Source organism: Hyperolius riggenbachi, chromosome 2 (assembly GCF_040937935.1).
Source record: "Hyperolius riggenbachi isolate aHypRig1 chromosome 2, aHypRig1.pri, whole genome shotgun sequence".
NCBI lineage: Eukaryota > Metazoa > Chordata > Amphibia > Anura > Hyperoliidae > Hyperolius > Hyperolius riggenbachi.
This window is the reverse complement of record NC_090647.1, coordinates 219,578,154-219,601,253: the sequence shown is the minus strand read 5'-3', so window position 1 is coordinate 219,601,253 and position 23,100 is coordinate 219,578,154. Positions and strand designations below refer to the sequence as shown.

Below are 23,100 nucleotides of genomic sequence, written 5' to 3'. Positions count from 1 at the left end.
CGCCGGGCTGGCAGAGCAGAGCAGGGCTACAGGAAGATGGCCGCCGCCGAAGCCCTGCTCTGGAGACTATGTCTCCAGTACAGGGCTTCGGGTGGCCATCTTCCCGACCCGTAGCCCTGCATGAATCAGCGCGGGAGATTGGAGGAGGAAGCCAGGAAGGGAGCTCCGTGGGAACTGCGCGCCTGAGAAGCCGGCCGGGAGAGGAGACCAGGGAGAGAAGACTTCTGCCAGTGCCAGCCTGCCAGGTGAGTAAATTCTTTTCTTTTTGCAGCCGCAGCCCTAATTGCGAATTTGCGATTGATTTCTGCTGAACTGTGCCCTAATTGCATTTGATATCTGCTGAAAATGTGGCCCTAATTGCGATTGATTTCTGCTGAACTGTGCCCTAATTGCGTTTGATATCTGCTGAAAATGTGGCCCTAATTGCGATTGATTTCTGCTGAACTGTGCCCTAATTGCGTTTGATATCTGCTGAAAATGTGGCCCTAATTGCGATTGATTTCTGCTGAACTGTGCCCTAAATGCGTTTGATATCTGCTGAAAATGTGGCCCTAATTGCGATTGATTTCTGCTGAACTGTGCCCTAAATGCGTTTGATATCTGCTGAAAATGTGGCCCTAATTGCGATTGATTTCTGCTGAACTGTGCCCTAATTGCGTTTGATATCTGCTGAAAATGTGGCCCTAATTGCGATTGATTTCTGCTGAACTGTGCCCTAAATGCGTTTGATATCTGCTGAAAATGTGGCCCTAATTGCGTTTGATTTCTGCTGAACTCTGCCCTAATTGCGTTTGATTTCTGCTGAAAATGTGCCCTAATTGCGTTTGATTTCTGCTGAAAATGTGCCCTAATTGCGTTTGATTTCTGCTGAAATGTGGCCCAAATTGCGTTTTTATTTTCTGGTGTCTGGGGTAACTGTTGCTGCATTTATTATTTAATGGTCATAGTTGGCTATATTTGCTGTGCTACGGTTAAGCTTCGCCCATACAATGTCATGGCCGCGCCAATCTTTCGGCGCGCTACGCGCGCCTCAATCACCCCAACATCCATTTTTCCCCCGCAAACAGCCCCGCCCCAATCCGCCCTCCTGCTCCACCCACATGTCATGGCCACGCCCACTTATGCGGGATAGCCACACCCATTTTTCGCCGCGGCGCAGGATAGGGCCTCTTGCTACAGTCCGCTTGGGGCCACAAAAACCTTAGCTGCACCCCTGTCTTCTTGCATATATTGAATTCTGTTTGTTGTGTAAAACAAAATGAATGTATTACATTTTAATCAGGGCACAGGACAAGTACAATATGGGACAGGTATCAAGAACATCTGTATTATTATTTGCAGATTGATAGTGGCATACTTATAAGCCTCTGTATTCATGTTATGACAGAATATTAAGACAATGAAGAACTACAACAATTTTATGTCTTATTCATTTCCACCTACCACCTCGCCAGTGAAAACAAGCTTGCAGCATGGAGTAGAGACGTGTGCTATGAAGCTGCATGAAGAGATTTACAGAATGATAATAGTGTTATATCAACCACATACATTGACTAGATCTTCTACAGTTATCTAAATTTAATTTAAATAAACTCTCAGCAAAAGTAGGTTATTAAACTGTATGGACAATTTAAAAGCTTATTTGACAGCCACTTCCGTGCCCCAGGGAAGGATCTAGACCAAGTTGCGCCTGGGGCAAGGTCAGGTTCTGGCACCTAAAAGTCAGGTTTTGGCACCTAAACTGCCATTCCCCATCCAAATTTTGCCGCCTTTTTAAGAATTCAACAAACTGCACCTGGGGCAAGAGACCTGCCTGCCACCCCCGCCCCCCCTCCAGAACCGTAACTGCCGTGCCCTGTAGTAATGATCGGTGATATGCAATTTTTTTTCTGCCTAGAATGCACATAGCTTGCATCAAGGAATCAGGCCAATCGGAGTCAGCTGCAACTGTTTATGAGAGGCCCAATTCCAAGCTGAATGCAATTTACATAAAGGCAGGGAACACACTAAGCAGAAATGCTATTGCGTAAAACACAGCGTCAATGTGTATAATGTTGTCAATGGGATTCATGAAAATATGCATGTGAGGCATATTGGCAAACTGAACTTTAAAAAACATACAGAACAACAAAACATGGACCCAATTGACAGGAATGTCTAGCAGACCTGCAAGATGACTCTTCACCATCATGTGGTATTATTCCCTTAGCAGCTGCTTTGTCAGCCCTCCAGTGTGGGTGTTGCTTGGTGGATAAGGTGATGTAAATGGATGGTCACTAAGATGCTAATAATTCTGAGTTGATGCAAATTCCATAATGTGTAAATCCAATAATAAGCAGTTTAGGCCACAGTAAAATAATGTTCATATAAAGGCTTAAAGCATATCTGAACTGCAACATGAGAGAAACATGGGTACATATAGTAGTATTAGTCCTACTAAAAACTTTTATATTTTTTCATTGATAGCATAGAGATAGATAGCACAGAGAAATGTGGACATGGCATGTCAGCACAGTGCTTTTTGGTACAGGGTGAGCACCGTTAATTCCTATTCGTTAGACTTATTGCAACTCGGAGAGAGATGTAATTCAGGGTCCGGGACCTATGCATGGTATATAGCATTACTGCTATAGCCGCGCCAAGCTTTGGTGCTAAATGGTGCACTGCTGGCACCAAAAAGCCCTCCCTTGCAGAGAAATCATCAGACGTTATCCACAAACCTGTATATAACGGTTTAGCATAGGCCTGCAGAAATAACAGCAAACAACATGTAGGCACTGTGGAAAAGCGTTTGTGAACAATAGGCAGCCATGGGGTTCTCCAGGTGCCTAAAATTAGTAAGTACATTATTAAGGCTGGGTCCACACTAGACCCGGTTGCAGGACGGACACTGCAGTCCGGATCAGGGGAAGTACCCACCGTACTGCAAACTGATGAAAGTGCATCAGTTTTGTATCAGTTTCCGTTCAGGTTTTTCCCTGACAGAAAACGTCTCTATCATTAGGAAGGAGTGGGAGGATTTTTTGGGCCAATCATAAAGCTCAGGCTATCCGTTTTCACATCCGTTTTTTGCCTGTGGAGCTGGAGATGCGTTTTCTCATTGCTTTCACTACCCCTGCGTGTATCCGTGGTCCTGATCCGTTGCGTGAAAATGCAGCAGATCCAGACCTTCCGTTCAGGTTTTGAAAACGGATCCCCGCAAACGCAGACGGATCCGTTTTTTACTTGGGTGAGGCTGGCTGCTATTTTAAACATTAGTATCCGGGACTCCGTTTTTCATCAGGTTTGAAAAACGCAGCCACGGATACGTTTCCGGACCTAGTGTGGACCAGCTCTAATGCTTTATTGACTTGGGAGCAAAAGGTTATTTATGTTCCACTCTGTTTGTATGAGAGGTGAAACGCCTCAATAAAATACGTCTATGCAGAAAGAAAACATTTTATAAATTCCTTTGTTGCTGTGTGTTCAACACTGATGTTTATGTGGTGATCGTTGTACATGCTAATTCCTCCTATAGGAAATTACCATGGAATGCCCATGGCATAGCCCAAAGTTGGGTCACATGGGCAGTACTGTACCACCAGGTAAAGTCCAGGAGTATTGTCAGTATGAATAGACACGTAGGTATGAAAACCAAGTCAGAATAGATGTTTCCATATTAACAGGATATTCAAATGCTGCAGCTTCTGAAATGCAATGTACTTATGCTAATAGAGAGGGAAACAGAGGTACGAGAGAATGATCAATTATTATGTATATGTCTTACCACAGAGGAGATAGACAGTGGCAGGCTATAGAACTGGAGGGGCACTGGAATATTCAACTCTGCTCAGCAAGTTTTTACTTTCAAGTAAATGCATAAAAGCATATGAAAGAAAAAAAAAAAAAAAAAAGCATAATGGAAGCTAGACTAAGGCTAGGTTCACAGAGTGCCATTACGGTGCGTTGTAACGGCCGCATTGTAACACAGAACCTCGCACTGCAGTGCAAAAGCAATGAGTCGTTCACATTGCAGCCATTGCAGTGTGGTATGACAGAGCGCGGTATCCCCTGTGTGTTTACTGCATAACTCACATTAACAGCACAGTGAAGCATACTTTTCATTAACTGAATACTTCACTGCTCACCATAACACGCAGATAACGTTTAGCACAGCTTTCTTGTTCCGTTGTCATCCTGCTGTCACAGGGTACGTAACCCAACTCCCACTGTGAACCTACCCTTACGCCTAACATTTTTTTTTTTTATCACACAGAAGACACAAATACATTTGTAATGCTAAAGAAAGAAAATCTTGACGCCCTGTTATATAGCACCAACATCTTCCACAGCGTTGTACAGAGTATAATGTCTTGTGACATAACTGTCCCTCAGAGGGGCTCACAATCTAATCCCTATCATAGTCCTATGTTTATGTACTGTATGTATCGAGTATGTATTGTAGTCTAGGGCCAATTTAGGGGGAAGCCAATTAAGTTATCTGTATGTTTTTGGGATGTGGGAGGAAACCAGAATGAGCAGAGGAAACCCACGCAGACACAGGAAGAACATACAAACTCAGATAGTTGCTATTGAAAACTACTTGCTATTGAAATTCTGGCTTTTGTTTCACACTGCTGGCCTGTCTGTAATTTCAAACAAAGTTGTAACACCTACAAGCTTGTTTGATTTGCAGGAGACTATAGTGGCCCTCCCCCCTGCTTAATTGCAAATCGTCTGCCAGACCATCCTGATTACTCATTTGCTCTGATGCTGTGTGTATATCAGGAGGTCTGGTAGTCGGGCCGGCCGACTTCGGGTCGTCTTCTAAGGGTGGAAATTAACCAGAATTTACCAGAATTCAACAGCAATTCAGCAGAAATCAGCATTACACCAAGGTAACTTCCTCAATCTTTTAGCCTCACCTGCATTCCTGATCACTATCCAAACCTCACACACATTACTTCCTCTCTCCTACTCCATGCATCTTCCACCGTTCTCTACACATCTACCTCTGTCCAAACCACTGCCAGCCTCCTCTCCACACAACGTAATGCACCCCTTCCCCCCAGTCCTTTCTCTGGCTCACCCACACTTCACCCACCATATTCCTACCAACCCTTTGCCACCCCTCCACCACTACCACATGCTATTCCTCCACCTGCTTCTCCAGCTGGTCCCAGTGCTTTCTCCCTCCATCCTCAACCCACCCATTCCTAGACCCCCACTGGTCCCCAAACCCCCAGCCAACCCCCTTCCAGCCCCTCCACACTCTTGCATCTGCAGACCACACCATAATAATCTCATTCCCATCCATACAACCCCCAGGCACTCTCTCCCTCTGTTTTGTGGTCTAAGGAATGCCAGATCTGTCCGCAACAAGCTCACATCCATCCATGAGCTCTTCCTCTCTAAATCCCTCACCTTCCTCGCCCTCACAGAGACATGGCTCACCCCCTCTGACTGTACCGCAGCCGCTGCTCTCTCCTATGGGGGACTGCATCTCAGTCACACCCCCAGACCTGACAACAGGTCTGGAGGAGGAGTGGGTCTGCTTCTCTCCGCACCCTGCACCTTCCGGGTCCTATCACCGCCCCCTTCCCTGCACTTCTCATCCTTCGAGGCCCATGTAATCCGCCTGTACCAACCTCTCCCAGCCATCATTGCGGTCCTATATCACCCCCCATCTGCTCCAACTTCACTCTTCCTGGACAACCTGGCCTCCTGGCTCCCCCACATCCTGTCATCTGACCTCCCCAGCATCATACTCGGGAATTTCAACTTACCTATCGATGAGCCTATCTCCACTGCTGCCAAGCAGCTACTCTCCCTCACCAAATCCCTTGGTCTCTCTCAGCACACAAATTCCACCACCCACCGCGCTGGTCATACTCTTGACCTCATATTCTCAAAGTCCACCTCCCTCAGCAACCTGGACATCGCACCTTTCCCTATCTCTGACCATCACCTCCTCACCTTCACTATCTCCCCACCAACAACTTCTCTCCCCACCCCTCAGCCTGGTCGATGGCAGAGAGACCTACGTAATCTCAGCCCAAATGTCCTAGCAAGTCCCCTTCTCTCCCTCTCCTCCCACCTACCCACCCTAACATGCCCCAATGAAGCGGCTGCACAATATAACCTTGCCCTCTCATCTGCTTTAGATCAAGCTGCCCCCTCTATCTTCCGCCCTATCAAGCCTCCCAACCCCCAACCCTGGCACAACACCCACACACGTAACCTCAGGAAAGAAACTCGAGCAGCCGAACGGAAATGGAGGAAATCACATCTCAATGCTGACTTCCTAGATTACAAGGCCAAACTGTTACTCTTCCACACTGCCCTCTCCGAGGCTAAACAAAGGTACTTTGCAGCACTGATTGTAACCCAAGCTTCCAACCCTCGACAGCTTTTTGCTACCTTCAATTCCCTCCTCAACCCCACTCCTCCCCCTCCCAGCTCCTCCCTCTCAGCCAATGACCTTGCCAACCACTTCACCACTAAAATTGCAACAATACGCAATGAAATTTCCCTCCTCCATCCCTCCCTTACCAATGCGTCTCAGGTTGTCCCCTTGCCTTCCCTCCCAGCGGCTCCCTTGTCTCATCCACCCCTCGCCTCTTTTGCTCCTGCCACCATTGATGAAGTCAGCCTGCTGCTAGTGGCTTCCCCCCCACATCCTCTCCCTGTGATCCGGTACCCGCGAATACTCTTCGTCCCCACTTCTCTGACCTGGCCCCAGTCCTCACCTCCTTGTTCAATCTCTCCCTTTCCACAGGCATCTTCCCCAAAGCATTCAAACAGGCCACTGTGCTTCCCCTGCTGAAAAAACCCTCACTCGACCCATCCCTACCCTCAAACTACCGCCCAATCTCCCTCCTTCCCTATGCTTCTAAACTCCTCGAACGCCTAGTCCACCAGCGCATTACCCAATACATCAACACCAATGCCCTACTTGACCCCCTACAGTCTGGATTCCGACCTGCGCACTCAACTGAAACAGCCCTCGCCAAGGTGGTCAACGACCTTACCCTTGCCAAGGCCAAAGGCAGTTATTCCATCCTGCTCCTCCTTGACCTCTCTGCAGCATTTGACACTGTTGACCACTCCCTCCTCCTCCAATCACTACAGTCCATGGGCATCCATGGGCTTGCCTTGGCCTGAATCTCCTCCTACCTATCCAATCGCTCCTTCACCACTTCCTTCAATGGCTCCTCCTCAACTCCTGCCCCCCTTTCAGTTGGGGTCCCCCAGGGCTCTGTTCTAGGCCCCCTTCTTTTCTCCATATACACTCCCTCAATTGGCAAGCTTATCTCCTCCCTGGGCTTCAATTACAACCTTTATGCAGATGACACTCAGATTTACCTCCATACACCCGATCTCTCAGCCACCACCATAAACAAGGTCTCCTCGTGTCTCTCAGCAATTTCCTCCTGGATGTCAGCTAGGTTCCTAAAGCTTAACCTAGACAAAACTGAGCTCCTGATCCTTCCACCCCATGCTGCTGCACCCATCCCAGGTTTCCACCTCACAATCGACAACACAACCATTGTCCCTACCTCCCAGGCCCGCTGCCTGGGTGTCACCTTGGACTCTGACCTCTCCTTCATCCCACACATCCAAAACATCACAAGAGCCTGCAATTTCCACCTCCGTAATATCTCCAAGATCCGCCCATTCTTAACCCTGGACACGACCAAACTGCTCATCCATGCCCTCATCATCTCCCGCCTTGATTACTGTAACTCACTCCTTTCTGGCCTCCCCCTGAAACGCACTGCCCCCCTTCAATCAGTGATGAACGCGGCTGCAAGACTCATCCATTCTTCGCACCGCTCTGCATCCACATCTCCCCTTTGTGAATCCCTGCACTGGCTCCCTATCCGTCTCAGGATAAGTTTCAAGATTCTATGCCTGGCGTATAAATCTGTGCACAAAACATGCCCTACCTACATCTCGCAGCTTGTTCACAAGTATACACCAGGTCGCCCACTCCGTTCCTCCAACGACCTTCGCCTCACCACCCCGCGCATTTCACACTCCCATGCCCGCCTGCAGGATTTCTCAAGAGCTGCCCCCACCCTCTGGAATGCCCTTCCACCACCCATCAGACTTGCTCCCTCTTTCAACACATTCAAGCAAGCCCTCAAAACCCACCTCTTTATGATGGCCTACCCACCTCCTACCACACAGTAACTCTCTAAGGAATATTTAACAGCCCCCCCTAGTGTTTCCACCCCTCCCTTTAGATTGTAAGCCTCTGGCAGGGTCCTCCACTCCCTAGTGTAATCTACAGGATCATGTGCTCCTGTCCTATGACAGCCTGTACTTGTATTACTGGGCCTACCTAACCAGCCCATATTGCATGATCATGTATTTTGTACAATTTGTATGTATAACTTTGTTCTATGTGTATAACCCTATGTATGTCATCCTTGTATCATTGTATATATTTATTGTCCAGCGCTGCGTTATATGTTGGCGCTTTATAAATACAATAAATAATAATAATAATAATAATAATAATAGTGCCCTGGTTAAGTTTTGAACCAGAGACCCAGCACTGCAAGGCGAGAGAGGTCTATAGTGCTGCCTTTGTAATATACCTAAAATTACACACACACACACACACACACACACACACACACACACGATTTCGGTAGTAACAGTTAAGGGCAGATGGATGCGCAGACACAATCTGACAATCTTTGGGGTATTGCATACAATGATTGTACAATTAACAGGTGTGCACAGTTCAGACAAGTGTGCCCAGTTGACATAGAAACTTTCCCCTAGCTTTATCAGAATTCTGAAACTTCATTTTCAGGATTAAATGGGAAAAAAGGCAAGAAGGTCCTGAATGTGGTCTTACTCCACATTGTGTAATATTAAACATGTCAATATATTTTATTGTCCTCATCTGCTAATTTCACTGGCAAGCTTTTCTAGTACAACACAATTCTTGTAATACAGTGTGAGATGAATCAATAGTGGAACAATGAGAGAGAGATGTCCACATAAGCAATATCAGACCATCTATTGGATAGGCAAGGAAGAAAGTAAAGACCATGATTTACTAGGGTGCTCCTCAACAGAACATAAGTGATCATTCACATTGTTCGGAGGGAGTGGACATTACACTGGTTCAGATTTAGCTGAACCTTCACAAGGAGATTAGAAGGAAACGTGATGCAAAACGGGTGAAGGAGGAGGCCAGCAGATGGTACACTTATTTGCATATAGTGGTAGGGGAAGTGGACAGCTGACTTTAGATATGCGGGATGGGGTAGTGTATTGATGAGGCTAGCTGGACGACATGGTTTCACAACATTTATTGTAGCATGTACCCTGATAATAATAGTGTTGGTTAAAGAGACACTGAAGCGAAAAAAAAATTATGATATTATGATTTGTATGTGTAGTACAGCTAAGAAATAAAACATTAAGATCAGATACATCAGTGTAATTGTTTCCAGTACAGGAAGAGTTGAGAAACTCCAGTTGTTATCTCTATGCAAACAAGCCATTAAGCTCTCTGACTTAGTTAGTCATGGAGAGGGCTGTTATCTGACTTTTATTATCTCAACTGTTCCTGGACTATTTACTTTTCCTCTGCTAGAGGAGAGGTCATTACTTCACAGACTGCTCTGAAAGACTCATTTTGAATGCTGAGTGTTGTGTAATCTGCACATATTAGAGAATAATGCAATGTTAGAAAAAACACTATATACCTGACAATAAAAGTATGAGAATATTTTGTTTGCTGCTAATCTTCTAGTAATTATTCATAGTACACAACCAATTCACTATATCATATTTTTTTTTTCGCTTCAGTGTCTCTTTAAGTACCTCCCATTATTGGTAACATCTCACGTACCCCTCGGGTTACATATATTTCTTAGGAGGGTGTGCGTCAGTTTGGTTTTTGGATTACGTGCGATATGCTCATGGGAAAGAAATCGGGGGCAGTTTTCTTTCCACGGCTGTGTTGCAATGCTAGTTAAATCACAATGCACTGCCTGCAGCATTTTTGCTGTGACTAGGTAGGACTTTTCAATTGCACCACAATTGGACCAAAATTGTTTTGTGCGCATTGGGGAAAATGTAAGAAGTGATTTTATGGATCAGATTCTTGCAGTAGAGAATCTCCTGTTAGGGCCCATTCACACTAGAGCGTGTTGCCGCGATTTCGGCAAAACGCTCAAACGCTAGCGCTTTTTAAATGCGCTAGCGTAATGAAAGCCTATGGGCCCATTCTTACTTGGGCGATTTGCACTAATGGCCACAAATCGCCCAAAAACGCAAACACGTCGCCTGCACCATTTTCAGGCGATTTCCCGGCGATCGCGTTTCAGTGCTATAGAAGCACTAAACACGATCGCGGCAAAATCACTGCAGTGTTCAGTGATTTTTCCACTTGAAAAATCACTCGTGCAAAACACCAGCGTTTTGCATTTTGTAAGTGTGAATGGGCCCTCAGCATTAGTGAACAAGGGTTTAGTCGGAGACTTTATATACAGAGTTTCTCTTTGCATTCAATTGCATTCTCTCCTCTGTACTTGCGGTTGGAAATGCTTTTCAAATCTAAACAAAATATCCACTGAAGTAATTTTTTTCCAATTGATTTCTCAATCAGCTATTGATCGGAAGGATGCTGCCAGGGTCTTTATCGAGAAATATTCAATCAGATCTTCGTTGAGAGCAAAATTATATCCAGTGAAACACGGCATTAAAACAAACCGTATTCCCGTGTGTTTTCAATCGATGAAATACTAAGAAGAAGAAGGATGATTACACATCCAGGGCCGGTTCTCTCATGAAGCAAGGTGAAACATTTGCACCAGGCGCAGAGATTTCAGGGGCAGCATTTTTGTACTGTGTGTACCTTCCTGAGAGAGGAATGGAGTGGCTGAGGGTGAGCAGTTTGTTTGTCACGGTTTGTGTGCTACTATGTTGAGCTGCAGCATGTCATATGAGAACATTAAATTAAGCAGAGTAAATTGTTGGGTGCTGTGTGATCTTTTCATTTGGATGGGAGCCATCTCCCCACAAGTTTGCCTCAGGCAGCAAAGAGTCTAGCACCGGCCCTGCACACATCCTATGATATGATGGTGGGTCTTTATTCTTTGACCACAGCTGGGAGCTACTCTCAGGTGGGTTATTGCTCTCAGATGTGTTCAGTAATGGAGCCACGGCTCTACGGTCTGCTCACACATAAAACAAGCACAGATCACTTACCCAGCCAGAGGAGACCATTCATGAGACAGAAGCTACTTACTTTTACCTCTGTGTATGAAGTAGCTTACAAAGAAAGCCACTGTGCATTGCTTATATGCTTATAAATACTGTATCTTTCTTCCCTTTGCCATGTCCAGTTACGACCAACACTGGGCGATATGTCAGTAGCTTCCCTCTGCTAATCAATATTCACCACTGTGATGTCCAAATCAGAAGTTGTGGAATTTAGATTAAAGGGAAGGTTCAGGGACTATCCGAAAAAAATAAAAATCCCCATCCACTTACCTGGGGCTTCCTCCAGCCCGTGGCAGGCAGGAGGTGCCCTCGGCGCCGCTCCGCAGGCTCCCGGTGGTCTCCGGTGGCGCGCCCGACCTGGCCAGGCCGGCTGCCAGGTCGGGCTCTTCTGCGCTCCAAGGCCCGGCACTTCTGCGTCCCACGCCGGCGCGCTGAGGTCATCGGACGTCCTCCGGGCTGTTCTGCGCCTGCGCAGTACAGCCCGGCGGACGTCCGATGACGTCAGCGCGCCGGCGTGGGACGCAGAAGTGCCGGGCCTTGGAGCGCAGAAGAGCCCGACCTGGCAGCCGGCCTGGCCAGGTCGGGCGCGCCACCGGAGACCACCGGGAGCCTGCGGAGCGGCGACGAGGGCACCTCCTCCCTGCCACGGGCTTGAGGAAGCCCCAGGTAAGTGGATGCGGATTTTTTTTTTTCGGATAGTCCCTGAACCTTCCCTTTAAGGAATGCCTTCACCTAAGCATGGCTAGTTTTATACTACTGACCCATTTGGGTCACGTTCAGTGAAAGTTAATTTACTTCTTTGTAAATTAAAAATTGGAGCAACCAAAGTGCTTTTGAATTAAAAATAAAATCCACCATGAACATAGTGTCAGGTGGAGAATGTGAAGCAGGTAAAAAGGGCACTGGAGGTGCCGCAGTTGTTTGGGCACCACCAAATGTGCTCATGTCAATGGCTGCAATTAGCAGGTATACCTGGTAATCTGAAGCCCTCCGATAAAATTGCAGTGATCTGGGCCACCCGCTATATAAACTGCTGCAGTAAATGGCGGGATCAGTTAGGATTAGGCATTTTGCGGCGATGGATTGGTTAGGCATTGTGAGGAAGGGTCAGTTAGTTTGACATCGGTTGGTGATTGGTTAGGCACCAATAGGGGTTCTCAGTTAGAGTTAGGCACAGGTTTGGGGGGGGGGGGGTTAAGCATTGATAGAGGGAGTGTCCAAGTGAGAATGGGTTCAGGTTAGGCTATAGTAATATATTGGTAAAGATTACTGAAATTTTAGTATGGTAATTACATAGCACCTAATAGAGTATCTGTAATTTTATCACCTTTTTACATGTACACGGGAAACAAACCAAGGTGCCCCAGGCTACATAACAAAAAGCACTTCAGACTATTTAGGCTTCGTTTCCATCTGCATTATTCCAGTCGCTTTAGGAAATGCATTGCAATCTGCAGGGATATCAGAAAGTGCATAGGCTACATACACTGTCTGATGATTCCATCGATGCATTGTCATTCACTATGGAATCCCAACGCATTTTAACACGTTAGCGATGACATCCCATTCACTATGATGAATGGAATCGCAACCACAAATCGCGGAGCCATCGCTTCCCGCAGCATCAAGATGGAACCGAGGCTTTACTTAGGTAACAGGGCACAATTATTTGTTCCTTAAAATACATTGTTATGTCACGAAGACACAAATAATAATGAAATTAACAACAAGAAAAAAAGCCTTGAAGCAAAAATAAAGATTTATCCTTCATAGCCAGATTTTATTATTTTAAATAAATTGACTTTTAATAAGCTCCATATTGTTTCTGGACATACATTTGGTTATCATCAGTAGCTTAGCAAATCTGTAATGAGAACAAGCCATAAGCCGATGAATGCATAGATCCTAGTGTACTCAAATCATCCAGCTTTTGTCCTGTTTCTTTTGTGTTAAAGGCAATCTACAATCAACCTAAAATCCTAGAACCTGTCACCGTCTGACTCACAAACATCACTCTCGTTATGCAGACAACACCTCAGCCAGTGTTGGACTGGGAGCTAGAAGAGCTGTGAAAATCCACTTGCTGGCCAAGCAGCAGTAATCAGGTGTTGTTGCTCACAGTGAGGACTTGCTGTAGGTTTCTATTGTGAGTGATAACACAGGGCTAATACTGCTTGGCCAGCAAGTGGATTTCCTCAGTTTTTCCACCTCTCAGTTGGACACTGACCTCAGCCACATCCTTGCTTATCAGGTGCTTCACAACCTAACAAGTAGGGTAGGCTGCAGTTTGTAAAGCCCCATACACATGCACAACAAAATTATTTTAAATGCACAATTATCAAACAACTTTTGTTTTTGAAAAAACGCAAAAACGTTGTTTGCTTTTGTTCAAACAACTGATAAAACACAGCTCAAATCAATTCAACTGTTGGATTGACTTGAGCTGTGTCTTATCAGTTGTTTGAACAAAAGCAAACAACGTTTTTTGGTTGTTTCAAAAACAAAAGTTGTTTGATAATTGTGCATTTAAAAGACTTTTGTTGAGCGTGTGTATGGGGCTTAAAGGATACCCGAACTGACATGTGACATAATGAGATAGAAATGTGTTCGTACAGTGCCTAGCACACAAATAACTATGCTGTGTTCCTTTTTTTCTTTCTCTGCCTGAAAGAGTTAAATATCAGGTATGTAAGTGGCTGACTCAGTCCTGACTCAGACAGGAAGTGACTACAGTGTGACCCTCACTGATAAGAAATTCCCCCTTTTTAACTCTTTCTTGCTCTCAGAAGCCATTTTCTGCTAGGAAACTGTTTTATAGCTGGAGTTTCTTATCAGTGATGGTCACACTGTAGTCACTTCCTGTCTGAGTCAGGACTGAGTCAGCCATTTACATACCTGATATTTAACTCTTTCAGGCAGAGAAAGAAAAAGGAACACAGCATAGTTATTGGTGTGCTAGGCACTGTACATACACATGTCTATCTCATTATGTCACGTCAGTTCGGGTATCCTTTAAGGCAGTGGCAGCCTCTATTGCACCGCGTTATGTTAAAGGGGCACTATTACGAAAAACTGTGTCAAAAAATGTACTTATTTGTCTATGTTTGCACATTTTTTAAATTTTAGAGTAAAATTAGTCATAAATTACTTTTCTCCTATGTTGCTGTCACTTACAGTAGGTAGTAGAAATCTGACAGAAGTGACAGGTTTTGGACTAGTCCATCTCTTCATAGAGGATTCTTAGTAAGGCTTTTATTCTTTATAAAGATATTCACTAAAAAGGATTTATACAATGATGCTGGCCAGCTTCCCTGCTCCCTACACGTTTTTTTGGCAGTTGGACAGAGCAACTGCCATTTACTAAGTGCTTTTGATATAAATAAAGCTCTGAGAATCCCCTATAAAGAGATGTACTAGTCCAAAACCTGTCACTTCTATCAGATTTCTACTGCCTACTGGAAGTGCCAGCAACATAGGAGAAAAGTAATTTATGGCTCATTTTACTCTGGAAAAACATACTTATTTGTATATATAGGCTTGCACATATATTAAATTTTACAATTTTTCGCCATGTCCCTTTAATGACAGTTCCATAGTAATATGAAATGCATTTTAAGATTTACCCTAAACCATAAAATTAACATTGTCAGCTTAATTACCATTGTGCAACAATTACAAATAAACACAAGTTATCTATATGTACCAATGCTATCATTTCTACAATTAAAGCATTTTTGTAGTTAATTAAGGTTTTCCTAAAAAGATTTCAAATGGGACCTGGATAAGACTGTATATCTGCATTGATTGTGGTTTCAGCATTAATTACCACAGAAAGCAGCAATACCGTGCTTATAGTATGAGGCAAACTGCTGCATGCTTCAGCTTCTGGTGTATAATGTAAGACCTCTTTTCCACGGAGACTTAACTGCGCATCTGTCCACCAGTTCAGCCTCCCCGTCCCCAAGCGCCACTTGGCTGCAATGACAGGCAGCCAAATGGCAGGGTTTGGTAACACCACGTGTCACGTTTCGCATGTGGTGGCGTTCTCCAGCGGTGCAAAACCATCTCATGTATTGTAGAATAGCAACTTCCGTGCTCAGACTCCACTTCATGGGGGGGCCGCCTGTCCACCACCCCTGCTGAGTGCTAGGAAGCGCTTGGTCGGTAAACAAGAGCAGCTGACAGGTGTTGAATTCACAGCCTTCAGCTGCTTGTGTAAGGAGGCCTTAAAGGATACCAGAGTCAAGAAGAGGAGAAATGTGGTGAGCAGGCATGTAAGGGAAGCTGTGCTGATGCCCACCGCTCCCCCTCGTTATTCCCCCCCCCCCTCTTTTATTACCTACAGACAACCCCCCCCCCCCCCCCCCCCACAGCCTCTTCCAGGTCACTAGGAGTCAGGATCACGGCATCTGGCTGTGTGCGTCCTACAGCGCGCGACCGTGGCCGGAAGCCCTCTTTGCATGATGTCACAATTTATGTCATGCACACAGCGCTCCTGGCCACAAGCTGTAGGACACGTGCAGATGGGCCAGCGCAGAAAACGCATTGATACCGACTCCCGGAAGAGGCTGCCGGGGGAATGGGGGGGTGTTTTTAGGTAATAAAGGAGTGGGGCAGAGGAGAACCCCCATTTCGCCTCCTTCTTTCGGGCTCTTGTATCCCTTAAACTACATAGACATGGTAGACTTTCATCCTCTAACAATATGCAGGAAGGAGCCACTCTCTCAGTCAATTACCTTTACTGTGCACAACGGGTCAATCCTGCAGGACACACAGGAGGATATAGCTCCTCACGCAGTAAGCAATTTCTGACCAGCACTAGATAATTCTCTTCATAAACATTATATTGCATATTCAATAAGGCAAGATTAACAACAATTCCTCTCGGAAGACAATGATCAGCAAGGATTATCCCATAACATCCATAGTATTTTAGTGCATAATGTCAGAATCCCAATATTTGGATAACTCCAAGTTAGCATGATCCTCCTGTTAGAACAGCATCACAGTGTGACAGTCCAAAAAGAAAAATATGTAATGGGCATTTAAACAAAGTGCCATTTCAGGCAGAGCTCTGCCCATCGTCACTTTGCAGCTTGACAATGGGCACATCTGTCCAAAACTGATCTTTGATTGAATGTCCATCGCAATTTTGCATTGTTGAAAATGGTTAATAAATGTTTATGAAGAGAAAATTATCTGGTGCTGATCAGAAGAGACATCATCTGACATTCATGTGCAAATCAACTGGAGATAAATAACTATGTTTCTGATGACATTATTCCTGTGTGTTCAGTACAGAAAATCCTAACAAATCTTCACTTAGAAAGTGGAAGCCATGCTAGTGAATATAAAGCCACTAGCTGCTGTTCTGCAAAATAGTACTGAACACTGCTGCCAGTTAGTTGTTAAAGTATACCTGTCATGAGGTAGAGGAAAGCACAGTTATGTTCATGCTAGACCCACATACCTTGTGCATTGCCCAATCCTCTCCTCGTTCCCCCCGTTCTCTGTGAACAGTCATTTAAAAATAAGACTTTTGACTTAACGGAATTGTCAGGCAAAAAAATAAAAATATGAGTTTCACTTACTTGGGGCTTCTACCAGCCCCATGCAGCGATCCTGTGCCCTCGTAGTCACTCACTGCTGCTCCAGTCCGCCGCTGCCAGCTAGTTTAGTTTTTGCCGACCTCTGGGTCGGCGAGCCGCATTGCATACATTTTTACGCATTCCCGCTGGTGCAGGAACATTAACACCTGCGTTTTTACGCGTTAGTGGTGCAACGCGTACATTTTTATGCGTTGTACCACTAACGCGTAAAAATGTATGCGTTAATGTTCCTGCACCAGCGGGAATGCGTAAAAATGTACACAATGCAGCCAGCTGACCCCGAGGGTCGGCAAAAACGAAACTAGCTGGCAGCGGGGGACTGGAGCAGCAGTGAGTGACTACGAGGGCACAGGATCACTGCATGGGGCTGGTAGAAGCCCCAGGTAAGTGAAACTCATTTTTTTTTTTTTGCCTGACAATTCCTTTAAGTCAAATTTTCAGACAGGAAGTAGCAAGCTTGCTGTGATGTTACCTTCTGTCACCCTCCCTTAACCACTTCAGGACCAAAGCTGTCCTTTCCCTGTTAAGATATGCGATTACTGTTATTGCCTCACAGTAATCACAAGGTTAGGACCCAATGAAATTGGCTCCTGACCAAGATATGAAAGCTCTCCTGTCTGTGCGACAACAGAGCGAGCAGGTGCAGTGACGTGAAAGGCACAAGCGACAAGACTGCGTGGTATGGATGATTTAAATCTACGCCTTGACAGGAATAACAGGACATAAACAGGGCATAGATTTCAATCACACAGATACTAAGGTGGGATACTTGTAGCCCTGGGAATACTGCGTGAGAAAGGTGGCCAGTATTTGGACTCTCCACATTCTGCTGTTTTGCTCTACCTTTTGTTTCTAAATCTACTCTCTTGTACTTTAGTCCAATTGTTTGTAACCTTTTTATTTTTTGTACGAGGCTATAACTTTGCATTTATTTTGTACAAAGTGAGTGTGGCTCCTCACCCCCATGCTGCAGTTTTGTGGTCATCGACTAATGCTTTACATTTAAATTGAATAGTGTACTTTTCCATGATTTACTGGTATATAACTGGATACATGCCAACTTTACAGAACATTCGAGGATCCATATATGTACTATTGTGCACATCATACAAATTATAGGGGCCATCATCTCTATTCTGTTTTAAAAACATTCTAGCTTTTGGGCTGTCATGCTTGCCATCCAGCTTCAGTAGTTTCGGAGATGCACACATCAAACAAGCATGCAGCAGTGAATTCAGGACACTTGATGAGCTTCCATGTTCTGGATCAGCGATTCTGAAATACAAACAGAGGATCACCATAACAGTCCGACATGTTGCATTCTCATAGGGGAGTCAGCAATGAATCCTTCCATACTAAGATTTCCTTGAAGTGTCGTGATTTATATCAGTGAGACTGAGCACAGTGGATACAGTTAAATGTAGCAGGAGCATTTAGCATGTGTAGAGTGAATGGGGATGGATTAGCAAGTAGATGTTTACATAACATGCCACTGCTATCCTGGTATATAAATTATGGAAGCAAGGTCTATAATGCAAATATACTGCATCAGGACCCCATTTTAATCATTATTGGAAACAAAGATATAACAGTACTTATTACCGTTTTTAAAGAGGAACTCCAGACAAATGGCCATAATTAAAAATACAGTATCTAAGAGGATTTACCTGCCAGAGATCTGTAAAGGTGCCAAGCAGATCCTATGCCACAGAAGATCCAGGACAAACAAGTGCTATGCCTTCACCTAGCCCTCCTTTATTAGCTTAGCACAAAAATTGACAAACTCCTATTACCAGCCTTCTGACTGGAGAGTGCGAGTTAGCAACTGAGAAATGCATTCTGCTCTCCCCTTCTGTAATCAAGCGTATAATGAGAATACTGATAGCACTGTTGTACAGTATAGCCTGCACAGGTTTACAGCACAACCTTCTGTTCGCAAATCTGCAAGGATTCAATGCGGATAACATTGATGAATCATGTCCTATTATTGCCAGTGTTTAAGGGACACCTGAAGTGAAAAGGCCATCCTACTGATCCTCTGCCTCTAATACTTTTAGCCATAGAGCCTGAACAAGCATGCAGATCAGGTGTTTCTACCTGAAGTGTGACTAGTAAAATAGCTGCATGCTTGTTTCAGGTGCATGACTAAGACACCACTAAAGCCAAAAACATCAGCAGGATGTCAGGCAATTGGTATTGCTTAAAAGGAAATAAATATGGCAGCCACTCACTTCAGGTGTCCTTTAAAAACACATGTAACCATTCAGGATTAAATTATATTTATCTGGAGTCCAGCATTAGATCTCATGGATCTATGGTGTTAGGAGTTAGAAATCAAACACGCTTAGTAACAAACTGTAGAATATGACACAGCGTGGCTAGTGTCTTGTTCAGTCAGTGTAGCTAAGAACACCTTCCAGTAGAAGGCAGGCACCATGGTGTATATACTGTACATAAAATAGACATTTTCTCTCTACAAATAGACTTTTACATTTCAGAAGTTTGGTAAAGCCTTTTAACTGTAAAATATTAAAATTCCTCTGTTCATATATTTTTCTCTTTCTCTAAAGCTCTAACATAAATTTATAACAATATTTACATAAAATAGACAAAATGAGCATGTACCGACAATTTCCTGCTTTTGTATATCAAAACAAATTAAATCCGCTAAAAAAGTATCTGTGCAAATAGAAAATATAAATAAACTCTTCATATATAAACTCATAAAAATGTTGTTTCTTGCATTTCCCCATTGCCTGTGGGCCAGATTGCCCTGTCTGGAAGGACACTGTTGGAGTCTTTGGGAACAGAGAAGCTCAATGGCAATTCAGAAAACTCTCTGGAAATGTCCTGGCCACTGACAGAGAGTTGCTTTGGTCTAGAATACTTGAGCAAAGGAGTCGATGTAATCCAGTTTATCAATCCAGTGTCAGATTGGTCCACACTTGGATTCCACCGCAGCATGTCATTTCCACATAAGACAGTGTCATAGCTGAAAGCCTGGGAACTAATTACTGATTGGTCTTTCAACACAAATGAAACAGAAGGATCCACACTCACACCAGCAGCTTTCTCAGGCGAACCTTTAACTTCTTGTTTAGCAGAATACAGAACTTGAGTCTCTCTCTCTTGGTCCACAAATGCTTCTGTTTGTATTTTTATTGGATGAAAGTCACTAACAGTTGATAAGGTAGTAGTAATTTGTTTTTCTGGCACAGGAGCAGTATTGGTATTCAGCTTGTTGATCATATGAACAAGGCATTCTGGGTGAGCTTTCAACACTTGGCGTCTAACCTGTACTTGGGTTGGAAACATTGTTCCTTGGATGGATTTGTACAAAAACCTAAAGAAGTTAGAACAAAAAGCGTAAGTAGGTGATAACAGCTGTGTAAACATTAAAGGTAAACATAATGCCTGTCCTTGCTCTTCTGCCCAAAAGAGTATACAATATATATTTGCCCTAGAGAACATCCATGCTCCTGTGTCTGACAGACATGACAACCACTGAGCACAAAAATCATCAGTGTGCAGGTTGCCACAGAAATCTGGATTTTCTTTTTCAGTGTCAATACCCCATCACAATGAGGGGAGTACAACAGTGTTTATTGCCAACGTGTACCTAGCCTAAAGCAGATTACTGTTAAACCATGTGACCATTACTTAGCAGGGATACGTCAGGGATTCAGGGCTGTGGAGTGGGTACAAAAATCAGTGACTCCAACACCGACAGTTTATGAAACCATCAACAGTTCTTGAAACCATATTGACTCAGATACACACAGGTTAGGGTAACATAGGTTAAGGTCCATTTCCATAAGATCAGAGAATCACCATAACAATCCGACATGTTGCATTCTCATAGGGGAGTCAGCAATGAATCCTTCCATACTAAGATTTCCTTGAAGTGTCCTGCTTTATATCAGTGAGACTGAGCACAGTGGATACAGTTAAATGTAGCAGGAGCATTTAGCATGAGTAGAGTGAATGGGGATGGATTAGCAAGTAGATGTTTACATAACATGCCACTGCTATCCTGGTATATAAATTATGGAAGCAAGGTCTATAATGCAAATATACTGCATCAGGGCCCCATTTTAATCATTATTGGAAACCAAGATATAACAGTACTTATTACAGTTTTTAAAGAGGAACTCCAGACAAATGGCCATAATTAAAAATACAGTATCTAAGAGGATTTACCTGCCAGAGATCTGTAAAGGTGGCAAGCAGATCCTATGTCACAGAAGACAAACAAGTGCTATGCCTTCACCTAGACCTCCTTATTAGCTTAGCACAAAAATTGACAAACTCCTATTACCAGCCTTCTGACTGGAGAGTGCGAGTTAGCAACTGAGAAATGCATTCTGGTTAAGGTCCCTTTCCATAAGACAACCTCATCGCGGTGAAAGGGTCTAGTACAAAGTCTTTTATATGCAAAGTATTATGGAAGTGAACATCCTCTATAAGTGTAAATACCTGTTTCAGCTGTCAAATGCGCAGTTGTGCCCTTTAAGAGGATTTGTAGCCCTATACAGCGAGTGTCAGTCAGGTGAAGCTTGGTTTTAGATGTGATGCCATAGGAAAATTGAACTTAGAAAGCTATTGTGTACAAAATCGTAAGTTCTATTTTCCTATTGTGTCTACCGTATTTTTCGGACTATAAGACGCTTCTGACCATAAGACGCACCTAGGTTTAGAGGACAAAACCAGGGGGGAAATTATATATACTAAACCTGGTGCATCCATGGTGAAGGGGCATCTTGTGGATTATATCCCCTTGTACCTCTTGTGTCTTCGTGCCCTCCTCTGTCCACCTTGTGTCCTCCTGCTTCCCCCTTGTGTCTTCCACTATGTCCCTTTGTGTCCCCGTGTCCTCCTCTGCATGGGCACAGTACAGGGAGTCCCCGACATTGCGGCCGGTTGGAGGTTCGTATTGGAAGGCATTCACAAGTCAGGAACTCCCTGCATTTGGACTATAAGACGCAGTGACTTTTTCCCCCCACTTTTGGTGGAGAAAAAGGGAGTCTTATAGTCCAAAAAAATACAGTATATATATCTTTTCATGGGACAAACTGGAGAGTTATTTTGATGGGATGACAAATTTACACCGTTATACAAGCGGACTACTTTACATTGTATCAAAATGCCATATCTGCAGTGTTCTCTTGTGAAAACATAAAATAAAATGTGAGAGTTGTACTCACTTCTGAGAGATAGTGTAGTTATGTGCTGCTTGGCCGGGTCACACCATCTTATCACCTCCCTAAACCTAGACTACTTGAAGTATCTAATAGTGTTTGTCGGTGAATGAAATACAAATAGTACATGTACCTAAATAAGCAATTGTAGTGGCAGCCATTTCATTTTACCTACATACCACTGAGTTTACTCACCTCCCACCTTCATATGCCTCTTGGGGTTCAGGAGCAAAACCCCATCTTGCTACAGTCCCCAAAAGACATAAAAAAAAAACCTGAAAAAAGTGATTTTAACTAGTCAACATCTGCCTTAACTGTAAACACGTGTGCTTGAAATTAACCAAAGCTAAAATCAACTGAATTATGTGAATGTAACAAAACAAAAACTTCATGTAAGGTGACAGAAAAGGAGGAAATAATAACAAAAAAAGGGAAACAGAACTTAAAATACCTGGGTAACAAAGCAGCAATAGGAGACAAAATGCAAATGAAATAAAACAAAGGATTGGTGAGGAGTCTCTGCATAGTCCAGTAGGGGTTTGATGGAGGGTTGCATGTTGGACAGGATGAATTGTAAATCAAAGCCACACAGAAAAACAGAAGGATGCTGAAGGCAATTGATGACACATTGATCCAAGTCTAGAAACACAAAAGGTTGTATTGTAATGAAATCTCATTTCAAACATACTGACATGGCAAATAAATAAATAAATACATGCTACTGATACTCTACAATCATGGCAGGAAAAACAGGTTTGAACAGAAAAAGCAGGACAAATACATGTAATGATGTATTGCACTGACACCAATGGGGTATTGAGACTGAAAGCATTAGAAAACAACACCTTAAAATTACTCATCTATTATGCAGGTCCATACATAGCTAGCATTTATAAGAACTCTCCAGCAATGCAGCACTGATTATATCGCTAAAAGAAGAAGGTGGGCAAATCCAGGAACATTCCTTGTTTACTAGTATATTTTCAACAGTGCTGTTTCACTAAAATATGAATGAGGCTAAAGTTTACAAAATGCTCATAAAATGATTAAGATGGATACTT

General features: G+C 43.9%; 1 protein-coding gene across 1 annotated transcript in view; it reads right to left on the bottom strand.

Annotated features, from left to right (window-relative positions):
* Positions 1-17,257: 17,257 nt before the first annotated feature.
* The window catches only part of ATP10A (ATPase phospholipid transporting 10A (putative)), a 169,196-nt gene continuing 163,353 nt past the window's right edge, over positions 17,258-23,100 (bottom strand). Inside the window, exons 21-22 of the mRNA XM_068268154.1 lie at positions 22,491-22,678; positions 17,258-20,184 (exon numbers count right to left, since the gene is read on the bottom strand). Coding sequence (XP_068124255.1) covers positions 19,563-20,184; positions 22,491-22,678 — 810 coding nt within the window. The 3' untranslated portion in view covers positions 17,258-19,562. The remainder of the gene's footprint in view (positions 20,185-22,490; positions 22,679-23,100) is intronic.